The sequence below is a fragment of the Pundamilia nyererei genome, unplaced genomic scaffold (genome assembly GCF_000239375.1).
Source record: "Pundamilia nyererei isolate P.nyererei 1_Seehausen unplaced genomic scaffold, PunNye1.0 scaffold00047, whole genome shotgun sequence".
NCBI lineage: Eukaryota > Metazoa > Chordata > Actinopteri > Cichliformes > Cichlidae > Pundamilia > Pundamilia nyererei.
In genome coordinates, this window is record NW_005187448.1 from 3,343,593 (window position 1) to 3,361,597 (window position 18,005).

Here is an 18,005-nt window from a genome sequence, read left to right on the forward strand (position 1 = left end):
CATCTGATACCCCCGTGTTGGTGTAGTTCCTGCATTATCTTAACGCTTTAGAGCCAATGGTATCATATTTGATACACAGTTTCTACAAATTAAAGCTAATATGTGCAAATGATTTTTTTTTATCTCATCAGAAAGTTCAATAAACACTCAATTTCCAAAAAATTTTAATTTTCTGGCAATTATTTCATGGTTCAGGCTTTAGATCAGGATCAGCAGTGCAACTGAACGATCATGTAGTTGTGCTATCGTAGCTTTGCAATGTGGGGAAAAAAGACATGTTTTCCTCTTTGTTTATATAAAATTCTGTTCTGGAAAGAATTGTAAGAATTTCAAGTGTTTTCTTTATTTTTTCGTACAATAGAATAAATATATGATCATTAGCCAAATTCTTGGATAATGCTACTCTAACATAATTATCATGACATAGAAACACCAACACAGTGATATCAGATAGTGTGTGTAAAGTGACTGTGTTTCTTAAAAAGGTGTTAAGCAAATGTGATTTCTTTTCTCATTATTTTTGTTTTGCATTTCTTCTGCCCTTTGACATAGATTCAACCAAAACAAAAGAAAGAAAACTGTTTGTTTATAACCTTGTACGGGTTCTCTAAAGTGAGGTGGCACTGCGATACTGACAACATACCCAAACATCTAGCACCACTCTGCCATCCCACACCTGTTTATACAACAGTCTGGCTCTAAAACAATGCTTTGAGAGTGACACAGCTGCAGACCAGCACTGTCATCCACATCACTTTGCCTCTTTAGGTCTCTGTTGCTTAAGCAGTAAAATAAATTAGTAATCAAACCAATAAAATATGCAGAGTATTTACATCACAAAAACATGTAAAGAAAGACAAAGGAAGGGTCCCTAGATGTCTGCGATGTTCTGAAAAGAAAATTACCAAACAACTCATCATCACTTATTTATCGACTATGCATGTTCAACTGCTTTACATGACTGCTGTTCAAACCACAATCCCATTCTTCTGATCAGAGCATGGAAGGAGTCCCAAGAATCCCAAGTATTGCGTAAACCCATAAACACTTTCTTCCTTCAGATTCCCAGGAGCCATTTCACTACTAGCTCTAAGGATATCACACCCAAATGAACACAGCATCAGACATGATGATTTCCTGTGTTGAATAATCATGAGTCTAAGAACAAACACCTTTTTAATTTCTTCCTTCTTCTATTCTATGATATCAAACCAAGCCTCGTCGAAACACCACGTAACAGGCATGTGAGTGCACTACTGGCACTCAGCTGAGTCACTGCCTCGGCTCAAACCTGTGTCTGCAGGCGCTTAGAAGTCAGCAGTGACAGGTTGAAACAATAACGGTGCTGATTACTCACTGGAGCTTCCAGTGAGTCATTGCAAAAGGAGACAGCATTGTCTCACAAAACGGCATGCTAGCATGAATGTCATCGGTGTGATGTTAATTATAAGTGTTGCATAAATATGTCCGTTTACGCTTGCAGTGAGAACGGATCTTTTCAGGGTTGTTGTATATAGCGCTACATTAAAACCAGTGCGTTCTCAAAAAGAACGTCTATTTATTTTTAGGTTTCATATAGTTTTCTTTGAGAAGTACAATACTGTGAAGTGCAGTACTGACCTTTGGTAAGCAATTACAAAAGGCAAAGATTACTACCACAGAGAGCAGGACACGAAAAGAGAGGACTTACCTGTCCGCATCCAGGAGCACTGCACACAAAAGGTCGGTCGTCCCCCATTTTTGCAAAGAGCCTGCAATGTAACTGTGGTAGAGGAGAAGAGAACATTGTTGCAGCTTTTTTTTTTTTTTTGTTGGTGTGTGTACTGGCAAAATCCTGAAAACAACAAAACAGTGATGCTGTGGCTTGTAGTCTTTAGTCTGAGCAGGAAGCCGAATGGTATTTAAAAATAACCCTGGCAAGGAGGAAAACACGCACAGTGGCAGCGAGAAGAAGTTTCCCTGGTGATACTTCCTTCACACACACGGGGGCTTCGGGCTGGCCAATGAGGAGCCTGCTTACACGAGAGGACGGCAGCTACCGTTTACACAAAGACATCTCCGTCTCCTTCTCTTTCCCTGTCTCGTTTTTCCTCACTTCCAATGCCTCCTTCTCTCATTACTACTCTCTCCTCACCTCTCTGCCACCTTGCCTCCCCTCCCCTTCTCGTACCCCTCATTCAATGTTTCCCGCTCTCTGAGTCAGCTGTTTCTCTGTGCACGCACATGCAATCTAAGGTTAAGTACCTCCTCATTCACTTTATGAAGGTTTTCATGTGTTTCCACACAACAGATCTCTGGCACTGGACACATTCCCATTGACCTCGCTGCGTTTTGTTCTCCAGGTCATCTTACTACTTCTAAATGAACATCTGATACTTATATTTTAAATATTATGAAATTTTGCAATCTTAAAGTGGATGGTTCAGCTCCTGAGAAGCAGGATTAAGAGTTTTAAGGTAATTTGACATAGCTAAAACTAACAAGTTTTTTGAAACATGAACATTTAACCACAGTTTATTGTTATATTAGTAAGTACTTTAAATTATGTATAGTTTTTTTTTACCAATATGTATATATTGTTAGAGTGTAGCTACCTTTTGCTAGCTGGTTGTTAACATGACTTACAAAAAAAAGACATTCAACATAAAAAAAATTCATCAAAAGATAACCATTATTTCAAAAATATTTCAGGGCATAATCACGCCGTTTTGTATTTCTTAACTTCTAATAAATGTGCCCCAGGATTTTAGTTTTAGTGTACTATTAACACAGTATTAACAGTATTTTATAAAGTAAGTAAAAATAGAGGCATATGTGGGCAGCACTGTTGGCCCTTCTAATCTACTAAAAAACCTAAAAAGCTTTCCAATAAAAGTTATACACAACACCCCTCTCACCTTCTTATTATATGCTGTTGTTGAGAGTTAAATACGTGCATGTTTTATTTGTTTTCTTCTTCTGAAGTGGCAAAAAAATGCAAGCATACTGCTTCAATCTCTAATGCCACCAACCCACCCCCACCCTGCGCTGCTCTGCACAGCTGAACAACACTGCACGTGGAGACAAACTGGGAAGTTTAGAAAAATAACTCATTAAATTTAAATCGGGAAATTGGAGGGGAGGGGGGAGGGGGTAGAGGCAACGGACATGAATGTTTTAGCATTCTCAGCTGGCCCAGAGTGACGTCTGGCAGCTATTACACAACACTGTCCCACTGAAAATACACCAACTGCATCGAGGACTTTGTTATGTACACACGCAGACACAACCAACATGTACACAAAGGAAAAATAAAGCCACTCACTGGTATTTATGTAATATACTGTATATATTATACTCAATGTTCTCCAGCTCTTGAGCAAAAATGTTGTCAGACTTTTGTGATTTAACACAAGCCCTAGGATGTCTTTTGTGATTCACCTCTTAAAGTTTTACTTTAAAAAAAATGCTGATTTGAAGCCGGGGTAGACTCTCTGTTTTTAACCATCAACTGACAGTCCATAATTATCTTTCAGTTTATTGCAATTCAAAAAGCAAAAGTTTTCCAGCTTTAGAAAACATATATTTAGAAAATATAGCCGATGGGCCAATCACAGGTCTTTCAAGACCAGACCAGTTGAGCACTACCTTACAACCACTGGCAGGCAAAGTGAATAACATTATACATTATTTCATTACAACTGCTGGAAAATCCTTGCCCCTGGTATATATGTATTATGCATTTATACATGTTATTGTGACACATACCAACTAAGCATTGAGGCAGTCTAAAGTTGTCATGATACTAGAATTTCAAACTCAACACTTGTACACAGAAAAATATTCGATACCCTTTTCAATACCACAGGCAAGATTTTCTGCATCCTGCAACTAAATAATGTCAAAGTAGTGATATCGTGAAAAAGTTAACTTTTTTTTTTACACTAATTTTCCATAAATTACAGATTTTGAAGGTTAAAGAAATTTATCTTCACGAACAAAAACTGAAAGACTTAACCGGTCCTCGATTGGATTTTAAAACTGACCTCACAGCTGGCAACAACAAAACAAGAAACAGATTTTGATAAACATTTGTTAAAAATAAAATAAAAAAAGCTCAGGTTTCTCATCTGGTCCACATCTGCCGGCAGCAGATGTTGAATACAGTTCACACTGCTCCTCAGTCTGCAGCTCTTCACATACTCAGCTCTGCTCTTCAAGACTGAAACCCGTCCAATTCTGCTGCACTGCTCCAGATTTCACTCTCTATTTGCTCCAATTAGTTCTCCACACTCTGGACTCTCTGCTCAGTTCAACTATGCTTCCCCAACTGCTCTGAAAAGCCAGCAAAATGCCCAGTTCTCCATGTGTCTGTAATCCAGTCTGTTACAGCTCAATAGCCCATTCAGCCTGCAATAATTATTCATCTTTTGTCTAACTACAGTCGACTATCATCTGTTAATGATAACATATTACTAATGTGGCTATGGGGCAATTACTAATAGTTAAACAGCTATCATTACCATGTGTGCTGGTTAGATAACTGTTTAATATTTCAATGTTGTTGAAACTAGAGCTTTACTGACCTCTGAAATTCCTTCTAAAGTGTTGTTCGGTATTATGGACAATAACTACTTCAGCTGTTAGTGAGGGGAGGAGCTGTGGGCCTGACTACAATGGTGCTGCATGCAGTTGTGTGTCAGCTGGAAGATGCAAAGACACCACTGTTTGCATTGATACTCTTGCAAACGAGTATCTTAATTTAATATTAATTTTGAGCGCAGGTTTTTTTGTGTGTGACAACAATGGTAACGTCACTCGTCCTCGCCCGATTCCCCACTCAGCAGGACAATGCAGCCACTACAATGCAAAAACTGATGAGTACAACTTCCAACATCCTAAGGTGATTGAGCAACTGCGGGATGCACCGGAGCAAACACCACACCACACAGCTACCCATACGGCCCAAGGGATCACATCGCCAAAGTCATCCAATGAGAAGCCACGAGACATTCCCAGACGTCCCCGGTCAATAGCCCAACAGGGCAGAGATGTTATGAAAGAACACGTTCACCTGGGATATAAGGATTTGAATCTTGTTTGCAGCCAAGCATAGACAAATTTTCAACAGGTAGGGTCAAAAACCAAAGAGGAGAAATCTGTTGAGTATAGTAACATTGCAGTCTCATTACTTTTGAGCAAAAATTTGTTTGTGAAAATAAAAAGTTGCTTAGTACATAGAGGTTTTCAACAAACTGGAAAGAAAAGACAAATTAAAAATGTTTCACTATTTCTGAGTTACTGACCACATTAACCTCGGCTGTACCTCTAACATGTGTTGTGCATGTCATTTAACATTATTGAGTGGGACAGATTATTCATTTTTTTGGCGAGGCATAAATGTCTGAAAGTTTTCCCAATGTTGAAGTCAGTATATTTTCCTCCTTCCATCTCTCCCTCTGCAGTCCTTGAGCCAGCGCGCGATTACCGAAGCCTTGCGCTGGAATAAGACACTCTCCCGTGAAGCTTAGCTTGTAACAAACCTAACGGTTGTGTCTCTCTGCTTCATGAGAAAAGGGGTCTGCATCATATTTGCAGGCAAACGCTGCCCCTCTCTGCACACGTCAAAGAACCCATGAAACAGAGAAGTCTGATTTCTTGCAGGCAACAGGTCAGTGCAAGGCCCCTCACAAAGTGCTTCCAATCTACTGAGTCTATTTGGGTGGACGTGTCTGCAAACGAGATACTCCATCTAGCTCGTTATACCGAGGGTGTGGACTGTTTGAGGAAATGGACACATCTGGCATCAGGAGTAGGAACAGATTTCAAAGTTTACATCTTACTAAAGACATGCTAGACATTAACTTGGCTGGCTGGCACCAACATGAAATGTGGGATTTGATTTTGTGGAAAATCCACCATAAATTCCAGATGACAGGGGTGGAAAACACCATTTGTTTTCATAGCTGCCCCAACCAATTGCTTAAACTGATTAAAACAGATGTGTTAAGGTCTTTTCTTCAGCATCTTTTACTTGCTTCACATTAAGAAGCCATCCGTAATTACCGCCTAGATTTATTTATTTATTTATTTATTTTTTACAGGTAGAAATGATACAGTTAAATTAATGTTGCGACTGTCAGAAGTGTCTCACTAACGTTTTCCTATACCCTCAAATAGCTACTTCATGCAGACCCCCAATTTCATGCGAGATAATCAGTCAACTCGTTACATCAGTCCTGATGCACATCACTGATATCAATTACAGGTTTTGATATCAAGTATTTTCACCTCCTTTCATCCAAGGTGACATGGAAGCACTCAAAGCGTTCTCATTTCTGTCTCTCTCATTGAGTCGATGCCAAAGTCCCAACATTAACTTGGATTTCTCCGACTCAGCAGGTGTAAGGGAACAAGTCCCAGCTATAATCAGCCACAGCCATCCAGTGTTTGACGCCGCCTGCTAGGAAACTGACTAAACAAACTGTATTAATAGCTTGCACTGCAGCCATGACTGTGGAATCTGGGGCTTAAATTGCCAGAGGGTAGGGAGACCCCACAAAGAGAAAAATAACTAAAGGGGGCTGGAGGGGAGAGGGATAAAAAAAGAAACCGTGAAAGAAAAAAAATGCAAATCAAATATGTGCTTGGATAATTATGGGATCAGAGGTGAGCATTTGAGACAGGACATCCAGGTTTATGGCTGGGTGTGTGCAAGAACCAAAGTGTTTTGTTTATGTAAGCAAAGTGAGCACAAGATTTAGTAAATGGAACAAAAGAAATCCTATTCCTACTTCTGCATAACCAACAAGGCCTGAAAGCTAAATCAGTGTTGATGCAGGACAATACAGGATGGACTCAAGGGAGCTTCCTAAAATTAAATCAGAGACATTTTGTAGATTTGATTGTGGTCTGCAACTTTAACAAGCAAATATAGATTTATAACTATAAATTCAAAAAGAAGAACACCACATTGAAATGTAGCCAGTAGCTTTTACCCATACTCTACAACACTTTCAAGCCAATCATTACTTAACTAATCTAATCAACAGAAATGCCTAAAAGCATGCAATATACACGTTAAAAAAAAAGTTTCATTTTCAAGCTGCAAAGAACATTTGTGTTGGGTCCAACTTCCAAACATCTCGCATTACTCTTCAGTAATTGCATGTATTTGGTTGGACAAGACATAGTGCAGTTTTCTCAGTTCTAACACTTCTCTTAGTGAAGGAATGATGCACAACTCTGCCAAAAACATGACCTACATTTCTCAGGAAGGTGTTGACATGGATGGAGACATGGATCGTGGGGCGTTGAGCAGTTCAAATTGCAATACTGTGGATATCATTAGTACTTTTTTTTTTAAGGTTTTCTTGCAAACCCAAATTCTCGCAATATATCCTACCGCCAAAAAATCTACACGAGCGCGCTTTTTTCCACATATTCGGCAATATAAACGAAGATTATTTTAAAGTTGAATTCCCAAAGTTCCACAAACTTTAGTTCCTTTGTGAAGACACCGCTAACTGTGTCGAAAAGGTTTGTCTTTTTTAGCCTCCATTACCTCTGGCTACGTACGGGTACATAAGCCCAGCCTTTTCCCGTAACAATGCCGCCTATTCTGTTCAGCAATTGGCCACGAGAGCGTCAGTTAGCGACTTCTAGGGCACTCATAGGTTCGAACCCTGTCAATAACGTCCGACAGCTGAATCTGATTGGCTAAAATCTCGAAATCAACGTTTTTTTTCCTATCAACGCAAAACTAATGGCTAGCTAATGTGGCTAGCGTTAACAACAGGCCGAGCGCACACTTAAAAAGTGAGTGATAGCAGCACTTGCTACCACTTTCTGCCATGACAATAGACATATATTAAAATCAATTTAATAACATCCGACGTGAATTGCTGTATTTCAAAGTGCACTTCGGGTATTTAGAGTAACAACAGCCGAAAAGGCTAGCACTTAGTTGGTTGGCGGAGTGACACTTGAGTGCAAAGCGAGACACAGTGGGTCCGAATGAAACGTTGTAGCTCCCACAACAGTTTTGACAACTACATAGACGTGTCGTTTTAACGTCAGCAAACACTGAAAAGTGTCGTGTCGAGCGTGACATTGTAATCATTTACTATACTCGAATAATCTATGGTGAATTTAAAGGTTAATAAAGTGTTTACAAACTCACCCTCGCGCCCCTCTCTCTGACTCCCCTCTCCTCTCTCTTGGAATTTGACACTCCCCTCGACGCGGACTTATCGCGAGATTTCGTACAAGCTATCTCTGCCTGGCCACATGTAAAGAAATGCACCAGAAAGCTCCTACATTTATTTGTTTTGTTTTGTTTTAATTTAATCATAATGAAAGTTCTGTGTATATAAATTCAACCCAAATTTTCTGCAGTTTAATGATGAAACGAAACTTAATTTTTGAATATTTTTCTGACTCATCAGAAATTGTAACCCTTACTCTTACATTTTTTTCCTGCCGCCAATTCCGGGGCCGGAATCCCCCCCCTCAGCCTTTGTATATATCTTTAAGCATAGGATGACTAGATGGGAAAACAGTCTTTATGTTTTCTGTGTCATTTATTAAAGCTTAAACAGAGAAACATTGACTTCAAGTCCACCTATACAGTGGGTGCAATTAAGATATTAATTGTAACTGACTCGTGAAAAGAGGTAAATTTGGCTTTGCAGGGTAAGAATTCCCCTCATAACTGTATGAATTTGATGGGTTTTCAAACAATAAACTTTTGCGAATATAACACATCCTTTTAAATACTGTACATCGTATGTAGAAGCTTTTTGGAAGCTTGAACTGTCACTTACATTTTTAAGATATGTCTCATTTGTCTGATATCATCAACATGTCATTAATTTAAAAAGTTACTGACTGTGCATCTGTGTGATTCAAAAAACATGATAAAACATTAAAATGATGATACTTGTGGTGCATATTAGTTTCATGATATCTTCATTTTTTCAAGTCACTGATTGAAGTTTTGTTACATGGTATGTCACAGCTGTCAACAGTGGGGTCGTTCCCCTCTTGATTTGGTTTCCTTCCTGATACTCTCAACTTATCCCTTTGTAAAGGTACAAGCCCCAAATAGCTGGTTAAAAAAAAAATCACAAATGAATATGCCTGAACTTGTGATCATGTAAATGTAGCTCTTCTTATACATTTGAAAAATGCATTCAAAAATGTATTCAGATAAACTGGCTGATGTAATCTACAGCCAGTGTTGCTTAACAATAAATGTTTCCTCCGATATAGAAGTGTCACATTTACTTCAAAGGCAGTCTTACAAGCTGGTGACTTAGAGACAGGGCTAGAGGGACCCCCAATGGATAATATGAGAATTGAAGGTGCTAATGGTAGCTTTCAAATTCTTTCCAAAACACTGAAGTAACGGTATAATTGGTCATTTCTTTGACTTAAATATGTTTGTCAAGAGCTTTCCCCAGAAAAAAAGCATTTAGCATTTTAAAATGTAAAATTAAATACAAACCTTGTTTAACTGTTGTAAATAGCACTTCTATCATAACTCCATCGATACTCTGGGCATTTTTTTGCACTACAATTAGAAATTACTTCACAAATACTAAGTATAAATATATTATCCGTTTCCTCTGAACTGCTCGCTGTAGCCGCTGTGATCCACTCCAACATGTGTACTAAAACTCTTATTTTTTATTATTCATGCCCTTGAGAGAATATGTTAGATGCAGCAGATCATGAATATTACTTCTGAATTTAGGTTATACACCCACTGGTCACTTTATTAGGTACACTTTTCAACTGTACATTAACACAAATATCAGCCAATTACATGGCAACAACTCAATGCATTTTGGCAATTAGAGATGAAGACGACCTGATGAAGTCCAAAATGCACATGAGAATGGGAAAGGAGAATAGTTGGACTGCTTAGACCTAATAGGAAGGGAACAGTAACTCAAATAACCACTCCTTAAAACCAAGGTATGCAAAAGAGCATCTCTGAACATGGAACCACAAAGCATAAGGGCTACAGCAGCAGCAGACCACACCGTATGCTACTCCTGACAGCTGAGAACAGGAAAGTGAAGCTTGCCTAAAACAAAGCACAAAGGATTCGAAAAACGCTTTCTGGTCTGATGAGCATAGGGTCAGAATAAAAAAACAACATAAAAGCACGGATCTAGTCTGCCGGTGGTGTAATGGTGAAGGGATATTTTCTTGGCACACTTTGGACCACGTAGTAACAACTAAGCATCATTTAAATGCCACAGTCTGAGTGTTATTGCTGAACATGTCCGTCCCTTCATAACCACAGTGTAGCTATCTTTGGTGGCTGCTTGCAGCTGAAAAATGCACCATGTTACAAAGCTCAAATCATCTCAAACTGGTTTCTTGTACAATGACAATGAGTTCACTAGAGCACGCTTGGGATGTGGTGGATCGGGTGCTTCACATGGTGGACCTGTGGCCCCCAAATCTGCACAAATATGTCATGTCGTCATGTCAATATGGCCCAAAATTTCTTAAAAATGTTTCCAGCAGTCGAACCTTGTTATGAAGAATTAAAGAAACTCTGGAAGTAAAAAAGGGGTCCAACCCAGTACTAGCAAGATGCATCTAAAGAAAGTAACACATGAGTGTATATTTTGACAAAGCTACATATGTTATGTTATGTTCAGTTCATGGTAGCCTGTAGCCATGCACTGAGCTTTAATAATTGCACTTGGTATATGGTCTCTTTAATGAAAGATATTTGACATGCCAGAAGCAGGAACAAAGTTTAAAAAACCCCATCATGGCTCGTGTTTTAAAACGCTGTCACTGTGAATGTTTGGTCATCAGTGACAGTGCTTACTGTAACAGTTTGTTATTAGATATAACCTGTGTTGTATATGCATATTGTAAAACAATCACAGCGCAGTCAATAACAGGTATAGACATCAAGTATTCTCTATTAGATGTAATTAATTGTGACTTGATATATATGAGCTATCAATGTGTGATTTTTGTGAAGAGCAGAGAGAAAAGAGTGAGCTGGAATATAAAGGCATTTACTTGCAGTATGTTTACAAAGAAGAAAAAAAGCACCTTTGCTGGTGTACACAAGACATGATCTAGAGGTTAACTTTTACACATTTGTAGAAAGGCAAACATAATCAAGCACAGAAATTGTCAGATTGTAGACAAGTGCTTTAACAAATTGCAAGTTAGTGAATCCTTCAAAGACACAAACTTAGTCATCATGCCATATCATGGTCCTAATACGTAACAATTTAAAATAAAGTCACTTTCAAATATCCTGCAAAATGTTGGACCAGCGAGCACCCTTGAAACACAAACTTTTGCAAGTTAAGACTGAAAACTTCCACTGATAATAAAAATAAAACAAAAAACAACAACTTTATTCCTTATTGGCAACTGGAACTGCAACTTTTTATTTCATTTTATTAAAATATAGACCAAATAAATACTAAATCACAAGACTGCAGACTTGCTATCAGAGCAGAAGAACTTCCAAAGACTATGGAGGCAAAGTTAGTGTGCCTGGCACATCATGTGAAACCAGTAATAGTTACCAACCTTCTGCTGCATCGACATAAATAAAACTGCTGCCATCTGGCATAATTTCTAATCTGCTCAAGTGTTTTCTTCTATCCATTTTTGAGCCTCACTTTTCTTTCTTTTTTTTTGGTGGGGTGGGGCTATCCATCCCAGCAGTCACAGGACAAAAAGAACGGTGCAACCCCAACAGGCCGCCAGTCTGCCACAGAGCTAACACAGAGAAAAACGAACACTCACAGCCAATTCTCTAGTTAACCTAACATGCATGTTCTCAGAGCGTGGGAGTAACCTGGAATAACCCAGAGAAAACCCACGCAGGCATGGGGAGAACATGAAAACTTCGCACCAGCCATCCACTGATCCAGGACGTTCTTGCTGTGTTAACCCCCACACTCTGTTTTCTTTAAATCTGATGTGTTTACTTCTATTGGTATATCAAAAATGACTGCAGCATGAGCTCTTCAGGGTGTCAGAGAGAAAGATGACCACTCCAACTCCAACATATAAACCACCTTCACACGACACACTCTATTACAAATACAGGACAGCATGCACCAATGGACATGAGTCCTCATTCATCAACTGTTTGTTTCACTCTAAAAAGGTATAACGAGCATATACTCATTCTGTAATTTATGACTTTCCTCATTGTTTGTGGCAAACTCTTTTAAATTATATTTACATTTTAAAAAGTAACATTCATACTTCCTGTGAATTTAGCAGGCAAGATAATAACTTTAATTTCTGACTATTCATGAACCAAAACAGCTGGATGATTAGATGCACATACATACACACACCGTTACTATGATGGAGCTGAATAAACCTGATGTTATACTTTCTTTCTGCAAAGAAAGTGGGAAAGATTTCCTTAAAACAGGCTTTGAGATACTCAACGCATGAGGAGAATGCACTGGTGCCAACTTGATTCTACAAATGAAAATATATTGATCTGCAGTTCACTCACTGCTTATTTAGATTTTTTGTAAAGAAAAATACATTAAGTTCATCATTCCTCCTATCACATATATTGTAATAAATTGCAGAAAGGTTGGACAACTCTTTAATACCGTGGAGACACTTCCTTGCAGTGTGCAATGCAGTGTGATGAGCTCTTTAATAATGAGCCAGTGAGGTCTGAAGAAACAGCTTCATTTTCAGTCTCTCAACAGCAGATAGTCTTTGATAGTCTCTGGTAAAGGAAGCTCTTTGACAGCCGTGGGGAGGAATTGCACTCCGAGACTTTGCCGTACTGCACAGCGTGCCAGAGAGCGAAGCGTGGGCGCCTGAGCCACCATGTTGGTCAGCCTCGCCAGCAGCTGGGGATCTTTACTCAGCTCCCTGGGAAGGGTGCCGTCGGCCCGTCGAATCTCAAACCTCCCTGCTGCTCGACACAGTAGCTCCAAACACTCTTCCTCTTGTTCGGTGCCCAGGCCTCGGGCCAACAGGGCCACCAGCCGGGAGATAGGGGTCTGGCCCTTCAGGTTAGTTACATGGACCTGCGCTCCATAGTCTAATAGCACTTTGACACTTTCAAGGTTGCCTTTCATTGCTGCCCAGCTAAGAGGTGTGTCATTGTTATAGTCACGGGCATTGGGGCAGGCCCCGCTCTCCAGCAGGGCCCTTACACACTCAGGATTATCTTTGAAGGCGGCCCAGTGAAGAGGAGTGTCTTTATTGCCATCCAGGGCATTTGGCTGGGCTCCATATTCCAACAGCAGCTCCACACAGCTCTCATCCTTCTCTGCTGCATAGTGCAGTGCTGTACGATTATAGCCATCCAAAGCATTTACCTGATGAGAAAATTCAGCATAATGAGCAGTCTTATGCCAACAAGACTTAATTAAATAGCACAAAGCTGCAGGGTGCCCTGAGAAGTGACTGTGTAGGCGTCTCAACGTCTGCCAGATATTTTGGCTCATGTGTTGCAGCACAGATGTAAAAGGAGGGTGAAATGGAATAACCAGATGATTCAGAAATTGTTTGCACCATTAAATTATATCAAAAACAAAAGAACGACAGTCTACCAAATAGTCCAAATGAAAACTGCTCAGTGATCATCTAAAGAAACAGGGAATGAATGTGAATGCTGTGAGACCTGAAAGTAAAACTCAATTTACAGAGGATAGTTTCCATCAAATAATTGTAACAATTAACCCTTTCAATTCTCCCATATCCCCACCACATGTACACAGTACTACTAAAATAAACTGATACAATTTCCCTATCTTTCCAGACAGCCAGTGGTTTCAGATCATGACTCAACATGAATCCTTCAGTGTAAACAATGCTAGGTGTCTTCTTTACATTTAGAAAGCTTTTAACCTTTGTCCTGCTCACACTTACACTGACTGTGTTTGCATGCATACTTACCCGCCTTAAGGCCAAAACCTTTAAAGGTGCCGAATAAATCTAAAGTGAATATGAAAAACTTCCGTGTGCAGCTGTAACATACCTCTGCCCCCTTCTCCAGCAGCAGCTCCACACAGTCAGCATCAGCAACCATACAGGCACAGTGCAGGGGTTTGAGTGTGCCATGCATCCGATTCACATCAGCACCCTTAATCAGCCAGGAAATAACAATATCAACATTACACTCATGACACTACAGGGGATTGTTTACGTCACTTTGACTGGAAGATAAGCAAGCCTACCTTACGGATAAGATCCTCCACATTGTCGTGCGGGAATGAGCGAATGGCTGCAATTGTTCGGATGAGCCGCTCAGACAGGGAATATTTACTCTGAATGCTTTGCATGATGTACCACATAGTAGAGCTCATGTGTAACAGAAGAGCATTGCACCCAGGCAGGGGTGACGCTATGGCACACTGAAACACAGTTTTTAAAAATTGCTTGATTACAACTTCTAAGACACAGTGAGTCAACAGAATATAAAACAGACATTTCACAGTTTATCGTGCCTAAGTATGCACGCAGACCTGTTTTATTCAGTATACCAGTGCTTTGGTTTGATGAGTTATATGCTTGCTATAAATACAAAATATTTTCAATTTACATACAGAATGTGTTAGAAATTGTTTAACTAAAGACCGAAATTTCACACAGCTTTGTTAAAATACCAAAATTAATATTCAAAATTATCTTTCCCGACTATTATCTGTTTGGGTGTGGGTTGGACACGATGTCTTGTCGTATAATCTAGATGGTGCAAGGCTCAGCTGTAATCAGGGAGATGACACCCAACTTTATTTTGCTGTTGCTACCTAACTGAAGTAGATACGAGCCACATCTATAAGCAGCTATCGCCGCTGCTTTTAACAAATGACTGACACACACAGCTAACCTTAGCTCACTCTGCAAAAATAAACAAAGTCTGCAACAATGACACAAGGTTTACAATCAAGTAAACGCTTTAACGTTGGCGTAGAAACCACAAGGGTTACTTCGCGCTGACCGGAGGAGTTTATAGGCAAAAGAAAAACAATCATACCCGGCTACACTTCCCACTATCCTGCTAGCTAGGCTAGCTAGCTGCGAGGTAATGTTAGCTTCGAGATGCAGGAACAAACGACACTCACAGACGGAGAAAAACCGCTGACATAACTACCAACTACTTGTAAACTCGCCTTCCAACACAGCTCGCACGAATCAACAAGAATTAAACAATGCTGGTGAAAACCCATACCGTTTACAGTCCACGGCTTGAAGGTCTGGCAGGTTACTGTATAGACCGACCGCTGCTAGCTTTCACATAAACACGAAACGTCACCACTAGGGCCACGCCCTCTGTCTCGAACCTCGGTATTTAAACGCGGGCAGAGTGGACGCTGACTGTCCGCAGTAATTTGGTATAACCTGACATTTTCTCTGAACACCGACGTTTACGGGGCCTGGCAGAACTCCACGTCCTCGCCAAGTGTACTCAGGCAGGCTACCACCGGCGTGCCACGGATTCTTTCAGTTTATGTCCATGTTAGGGGCTCAGCTAGCAGAAACAGCGGCAGAGGAGGTGGGGAGTTGGACTCCGATGATCAGGAGAGTACTAGCTAAGGATAAGCAGTTTTTATCATCTTCTTACTTTATCCCTAAGGTTTAACCTAATCCTGAACCTGATAGTCCCATGCCGACATCAACTCTCAGCATACGCGCCTAAAAATGGGTAGCCGAACCACATATAGGCCATACGTCAGCGGCGGATCTAGAAAATTTCACAGGGGGGGCAAAATGTCTAGGCAGGGTGGTACATACCTCTTCAGAGAAATATGTCAAAATCCCCTATACGTAAACAGAATCAAGAAATTATTGACAAAAACACTTAAAAATTATTTATTGTATCATTATCTCCTAAGAAAATAAAGGCTATAAGAGGCTTTTAGACAAACAAGCAATTAGTTTGTACAAGGTGGGCAGCTTAGGGGGCAAGGCTCTACAGCAGGAGGAAAGCTCCCCCACAAGATATGTGCTAATTTTATTTATTTTTGTTGTTTTCCAGCAATTATGAATCATCATAAGAGTGCATGAAGCCAAATGAAATTTGTCATTCAGGGGGGAGGCAGTGAAAATTTTTTATGGAGTGACACAATACTTATTAACACTACCTGTGGCATTGCAGTGAAAAATCTAGACCCTGTACCAACTGAAATGCATGAATCCATTCTCTTCCGCTTATCCTTGTTGGGGAGGGGGCTGAAGCCTATCCAAGCTGTCTCAGGGCGAGAGGCAGGGTACACTCTGGACAGGTCGCTAGTTTGCTGCAGGGCTGAGACAAACAACCATTCACACTTATGGGCAATTTAGAGTTACCAATTAACCTATTCCCACTAACTGCATGTCTTTGGAATTTGTGAGGAAGCCGGAGTACCTGGAGAGAACCCACGCAAACACGGGAAGAACATGCAAACTCCACACAGAAAGACCCCGGCCTGATGGTGGAACTGAGACCAACAAAATGTCTGATCCACTGGGATTTCCCCCTACAGCCATTTACTGAGAATGGTCTGATAAAATGATATTCACCATGTGGCAGGTCTGTGTCAAAATACCTTGTTGGTGGCAGATTGGCCAGCCAGCTTCGAGCAAATAGTCACTCAAATAACCACTTGCTACAACAGAAGTATGCGGAAGAGCCTCTCTGAACACATTGGACCTTGAAGCAGATGTGCTACAGCAGCAGAAGACCACACTTCTGTCAGCTGAGAAGAGAAGACTGAAGCTGCAATACACACAATTTCACAGTGGAAGACTGGAAAAATGTTGTCTGCTCTTTTTGACTTTAAATGTTTTAAAAACAATAAAATAAAAATAAACAATGTAACAAATGATCAGAGATGCAGGATATTCAGTCTGTAGTTCTATAGGGCTTTGGAGTTGACGTCACGCCGCAATGCATTATGGGAGCGCAGCTTGATACACTAAAAGAAAACATATGTTTCGTGTAGGTGCTTAAAGCAAAACAACAGTAATAAATGTGACACTGGGAAGCCAAATCAAAATAATTTATTTTTGGTGACATTTCATACAGTTCTAAGATTGTGTCTCAAACACTTGGTTGATTCATGACTACATTTCCATTTGCCACCCCAACCCAAATTAACAGAAAATAACCCAAACATATTTTTTTTTTTGGGGGGGGGGGGGAGCAAATCCTGTAGGTATTTTTGCAAGCCTGTCAACATCAACCATATGCTTCTAAAATGATTTCACATTACTCATGAGTAAGATTCTTTTTAAAAACAAAGTTAGTGCATTTCTTTAATTATACTAAATCACTAGCTGCTCATACTTATTAATGAAAAAAACAAAACAAAAAACAGCTCCAGTGATTGGATACTCGTTTACTGCATTACTAAACCCAAAGTCAACGCAACAAGTATTTTCTCTCAGCTGACATCTTGATCGGTACAGAAATGTCATATGTGATTTTTTTTCTTTTTTGCCAATGCGATTTCACACAACTTTGGGGAAACCAGCCTACCAAGATTGGGAGAAAAGCGCTGCATTAGAATTAAAATAAATAAATTTAAGAAAGCAATACATACAGTGAGTCAAACTTCAAATTCTAAGTTAACCTGTTTGTTTTCCAAAACTTAGAAGAAAAACAAACAAAAGGAAAACAAAACAAAACAGCAAACTCACCCTAAAAGCACAAAACAATCTGGTGGATTGACTGGTCAAAAGCCTCCCTCCGTAAATTCAATACTAGAACAATTACATTCTCCCACACACGTTTCTAGTGAAGGGTTATTACAATATAGCATAGGTTACTACACCTCTACAGCTTTTTCAAAATCCAGTTTCACTGGGCCAAAGAGTTCCCCCAACGATTACATTAGCAGACCTCATCAATAAAAATCTAAACTTTATCCTAGCACACTATAATCGCAGCCAGCTGGCACGTAGCACGTGAAAATATTCCAATTTCCTTTATACCCACAACTTGGCTGCCTGATAGTAAATAGCTATCATCATTAGCTAACAGCACTCAGTCTATTTTTTTTGAC

General features: G+C 39.9%; 2 protein-coding genes across 2 annotated transcripts in view; both read right to left on the reverse strand.

Annotated features, from left to right (window-relative positions):
* atf7a (activating transcription factor 7a) overlaps positions 1-8,245 on the reverse strand; it is an 18,493-nt gene extending 10,248 nt beyond the window's left edge. The window contains exons 1-2 of the mRNA XM_005732648.1: positions 8,162-8,245; positions 1,691-1,762 (exon numbers count right to left, since the gene is read on the reverse strand). Coding sequence (XP_005732705.1) covers positions 1,691-1,738 — 48 coding nt within the window. The 5' untranslated portion in view covers positions 1,739-1,762; positions 8,162-8,245. The remainder of the gene's footprint in view (positions 1-1,690; positions 1,763-8,161) is intronic.
* Positions 8,246-11,014: 2,769 nt separating this feature from the next.
* asb8 (ankyrin repeat and SOCS box containing 8) lies at positions 11,015-15,682 on the reverse strand. The gene is made up of 4 exons (XM_005732649.1): positions 15,191-15,682; positions 14,196-14,372; positions 13,997-14,101; positions 11,015-13,334 (listed from the first exon to the last, which is right to left on the reverse strand). The coding sequence occupies exons 2-4, from the start codon at positions 14,322-14,324 to the stop codon at positions 12,699-12,701; spliced, it is 870 nt and encodes a 289-aa protein (XP_005732706.1). The 5' UTR covers positions 14,325-14,372; positions 15,191-15,682; the 3' UTR covers positions 11,015-12,698.
* Between the last annotated feature and the right edge of the window lie 2,323 nt (positions 15,683-18,005).